Genomic DNA, 3,862 nt, shown 5'->3' on the forward strand with positions numbered 1-3,862 from the left:
AGGATTTCATCAATATTAATCATAATATTCATGTTAGGTAAACTACCTACCACTTAAAGTGATTTTATCTATTTTCTTAAAAGCCTGAGAAGAGCCCAGATGTCTTCAAATTGTCTCGCCTCTGTGGCTTTGAAATTATTGTCCACTACAAACTACGTGGAGGATAAGTACTGAACAAATGGTTATTTGTTATTCCTCTCCCAAAGAAAATCACAGCTATTTTAAATGATTGCAGCGCTCATAAATCATTTTTGTAGGGTTCCCTGGTACTGTAGGGCTCTGGCTAGTGAAAACTACATTCCACAGTCATCGGTGTAAACGTGAGTTTATTGATAAGAAGACAGTAGAGTTATTAATGTTTCTGTATTGTGTGTTGAGTTGCTGTTTTTGGACCAGGTTCACTTCTTCTCGTCAGCAAAGCGGTGATACAGCTCCCCAACATCTTCCTGTGACACTTTGATCCAGCCCGTCTCCTGCATGTGGTACACTGCAAAAATCAAGCACACAAACACACACACACACACACACACACACACACACACACACACACAGTTACTGTGACACAATTGTCAAAGAAAACAAACTTCCCAAGTAACACAATGTTAAAGGACTTACTGTTCACAGTTCCTCCTGAGTATGCATCCCTATGAGTTGCATGGAAGATGGCCCTCTGGGCCAAGTCATAGGCCTCCGGTACAGAGAGCTCATACCGGTATCCACTGTCCATGACACCATAAGCATAAGAGCTGCCAGATCCCGTGGAAAACATATTGCCACTTAGTCGGACTCCTCTGTCATCTACATAATACAACCCAGGTCCCTGAAAAAAATAGAGGATTATAAATATTGTAAATATTTTACAACAACTGTGGGATACAAATGTAAACCAACCAAAATTGAAAGAGAGTGCTTTTTGAATACAGTCTAATGGACTTCCACATAAAATCCAAGTATTTAGTCAACTCCTTATACAGAATAAATAGAAAATAGATGCCTTGCCTTCTTGTCCCAGCCACATATCATGGTCCCCATGGAGAGCCCCATGCCCCTGTAGCCCACCACCATATTACCCAGGAGTTTGGAGGCAGCAGAGACAGAAATCCTCTCCTTATTCCTTAACTTGTATATCCTTGATGAGCAGTAGGAAAACATCAAGGTTTGGGTCACTTACTTTACTACTCAATTCCTACTCAATGTTAGTTCAAACGTCTGGTGATGTACCTGCATTCTTTGGCAAGAAGTCTCTCCCAGTAAACACAGTCGGCTGCACTGCCAGACATTGTTCCCAGTAGGTAGGGATTAATCTCAATCACCTTCTTGAACATCTGAGTGCCTAAAAACAGAGAACCGTGGGTGAGGATCATGATTCATTACATATACCACACATACTCACACAATACTTATCATAACGGTGTAAGTATGGTGTGTAAATCTGTGTGTGCGTGTAGATCTGTGTTAGTTACAGTATGCTTTACTCACTAATGTAGGATCCAGCGGACGCCCTGGAGTCGACAGCTACCATCACTCCATGTTGAAATTTGAAAGCAAGAGTGGTGGTGCCGTGATCCAGTTTAATTTTAACGCCATTAACTCCATCCTCACTGTCTGTGAGTGGTTTCAGAAACGTGCCAGGCTGTGAAAAAGCAAGGGACCAGGCTTCTAAGTAGAAATTATTTAAAAATAAGGAAATAAACCTATGTTGTCCTACGTTGTGTCGTGTCTTAATAACAACAAGAGGGGAACCATTTAATATTAAGTACATTTCAAAATTAACTGTAGCATCCATGCACAACCACGACAAGTTTTCATCGTAACCGGTTTGTGCACGCCAGAACACTAATGATCTAGTAGCCTAAGATCACTTACATCCACACCAACTGGAACCGCAAACTCAGGTGTCCGGGCAGCAAAACTGAAGTGGTTGACTTTGTCGACAGACGCTGCCTTCGAGTTGAAACCATTCTCTTTCAACCAACCTGATATTCCACAAACGTCGAGGAGAGCCATTTTTCACAACGACGACGCTATAAAGTTTCCTGGTTCGCTTGGTATGAAAACGAAACCGATAACGTCCACGATGTGAATTCGATGCAAGCGCCGCACCGACGAGTCAGTCATCAGTGGACATAAAGTACAAAAGTAATTATCAATTCCGAAACAAATAAAAACAAATGTTGAACTGTAAAACTACACGATTAACATCACTGATTTCCTTTTTCTTTTCATTCATGGTATCCCGCTTCCAAATAAAATATAGGGCCACTTGTGCTTTAATATAATTCCCGATTTTAGCTGTGAGGTTATACGTGGATTTAAGGTACATTGCCTGGTTTTATTTATTTACGTCTATGATATTGAACTGGTTCCTCTCACCTGTTGCTAGGTAGGTTTCACGTTCCGAGGTTTTCACCATCTTTATTTTTCTATTTGCAATATTGCCCATTAAACTACGGGGCGCTGTAACTTGCGCTGAAGGTATTAGCATGGCTTTTTCAGAATGGTTTTTACACCTATCTGAGTTGTCTCCTGTTGGTCAGACACAGCCAGTTGCACTGCCCCACATTGTGCCCAGTATAGTTAGGGATTCATCTCAATCACCTTATTGAACATATGTGTCTATAAAATACAGAACGATGGGCGGATCATGATTCATTGCTTTTAACAAAACATAGGCTACCACAAATACTCACCTGTCACACATCATTTCAAATTATAAAGGTGTGAGAGTATGCTGTGTAAATGTGTGTGTGTGTGTGTGTGTGTACAGTTTACAGTATAATGTAAAACCACTTGAAGTCCTGTGCTAAAAAAAACCTCTACAATGAATTCCCAAATGTAACTGTAAAATATAAAATGGCGTTGTGAAGCTTTGTCTATATATCTGATGTTGAACTGGTGCTTCTCACCTGTTGCTAGGTAGGTTTCATGTTCCGAGGTTTTCAGCCTTTATTTTCTAGCAATGAGCAATGTTGTCCACTAAACTATAGGGGCACTGTAACTTCTGAACATGACTTATACAGTACCTCCACCTTACCCGAGTTATCTCTAGTTGGCCATTGCTAATTGTAACTTTATGTTATTTGCTACACACACACACACACACACACATACACACATCCAGTGGTGGCATGTAACGAAGTATTTTTACTTCGTTACTTTACGTATCTGTGATTTACTTAAGTAAAAATAATTGTGCATACTTTTTACTTTTACTCCATTACATTTTTTTGCTATTATCTATACTTTTACTCCGCTACATTTCTACAATATGTGGTGTTACTCGTTACATTTTATGAACATAGTTTCGCCAAAATGTTGCCTACACAAAACTATGGATTGCGTTGCTGTTTTGGAAGTTTAAACCAATCAGGTGGCTCTATCAACTCCAATGATATCAGAGTGCGCGTTTGGCAGCAGCACTAGCAGTAGCTTTGCCTGTTATAGTTGAACATTCAGCCTGACTACTGCCTATTCAACATGGATCCAGAGTCGGCCTGAACTGAACCCTCTGATATGAGACACCCTTGGCCCTATTTAAAAGATATGTTCGAGGCCCCAAGAATGACTCCTGGAGGTTTCAATGCGTTTCCTGTCTCCCTCAAAAAAAGGAGTTGCTAGCCTTCAATAATTCGCCCTCAAATTTAAAGTAGCATATCGAGGTAAGCAGAGTGATTGCTATGCTAAGTTAATGTCCCTGACTTTTGAATATTGATATATGTATTTAATTCGTTTACTGACATGATATTATAATGTTATCTAGCGAAATGCATGTTGACATACAGCAATAGCATAAAAAAAACATGATTGGACCTTCATTATATATTTAACGTAGTGGTAAGATAAAGCTGGTAGGTTAGCTATG

The 3,862-nt window shown here is 39.9% G+C and overlaps 1 protein-coding gene across 1 annotated transcript; it reads right to left on the bottom strand.

The window, feature by feature from the left end:
* Positions 1-309: 309 nt before the first annotated feature.
* Positions 310-2,052, bottom strand: psmb8a (proteasome 20S subunit beta 8A). The gene is made up of 6 exons (XM_012814687.3): positions 1,867-2,052; positions 1,480-1,633; positions 1,222-1,333; positions 1,000-1,129; positions 616-820; positions 310-487 (listed from the first exon to the last, which is right to left on the bottom strand). The coding sequence occupies exons 1-6, from the start codon at positions 2,005-2,007 to the stop codon at positions 399-401; spliced, it is 831 nt and encodes a 276-aa protein (XP_012670141.2). The 5' UTR covers positions 2,008-2,052; the 3' UTR covers positions 310-398.
* Between the last annotated feature and the right edge of the window lie 1,810 nt (positions 2,053-3,862).

Source organism: Clupea harengus, chromosome 19 (genome assembly GCF_900700415.2).
Source record: "Clupea harengus chromosome 19, Ch_v2.0.2, whole genome shotgun sequence".
NCBI classification, from domain to species: Eukaryota; Metazoa; Chordata; class Actinopteri; order Clupeiformes; family Clupeidae; genus Clupea; species Clupea harengus.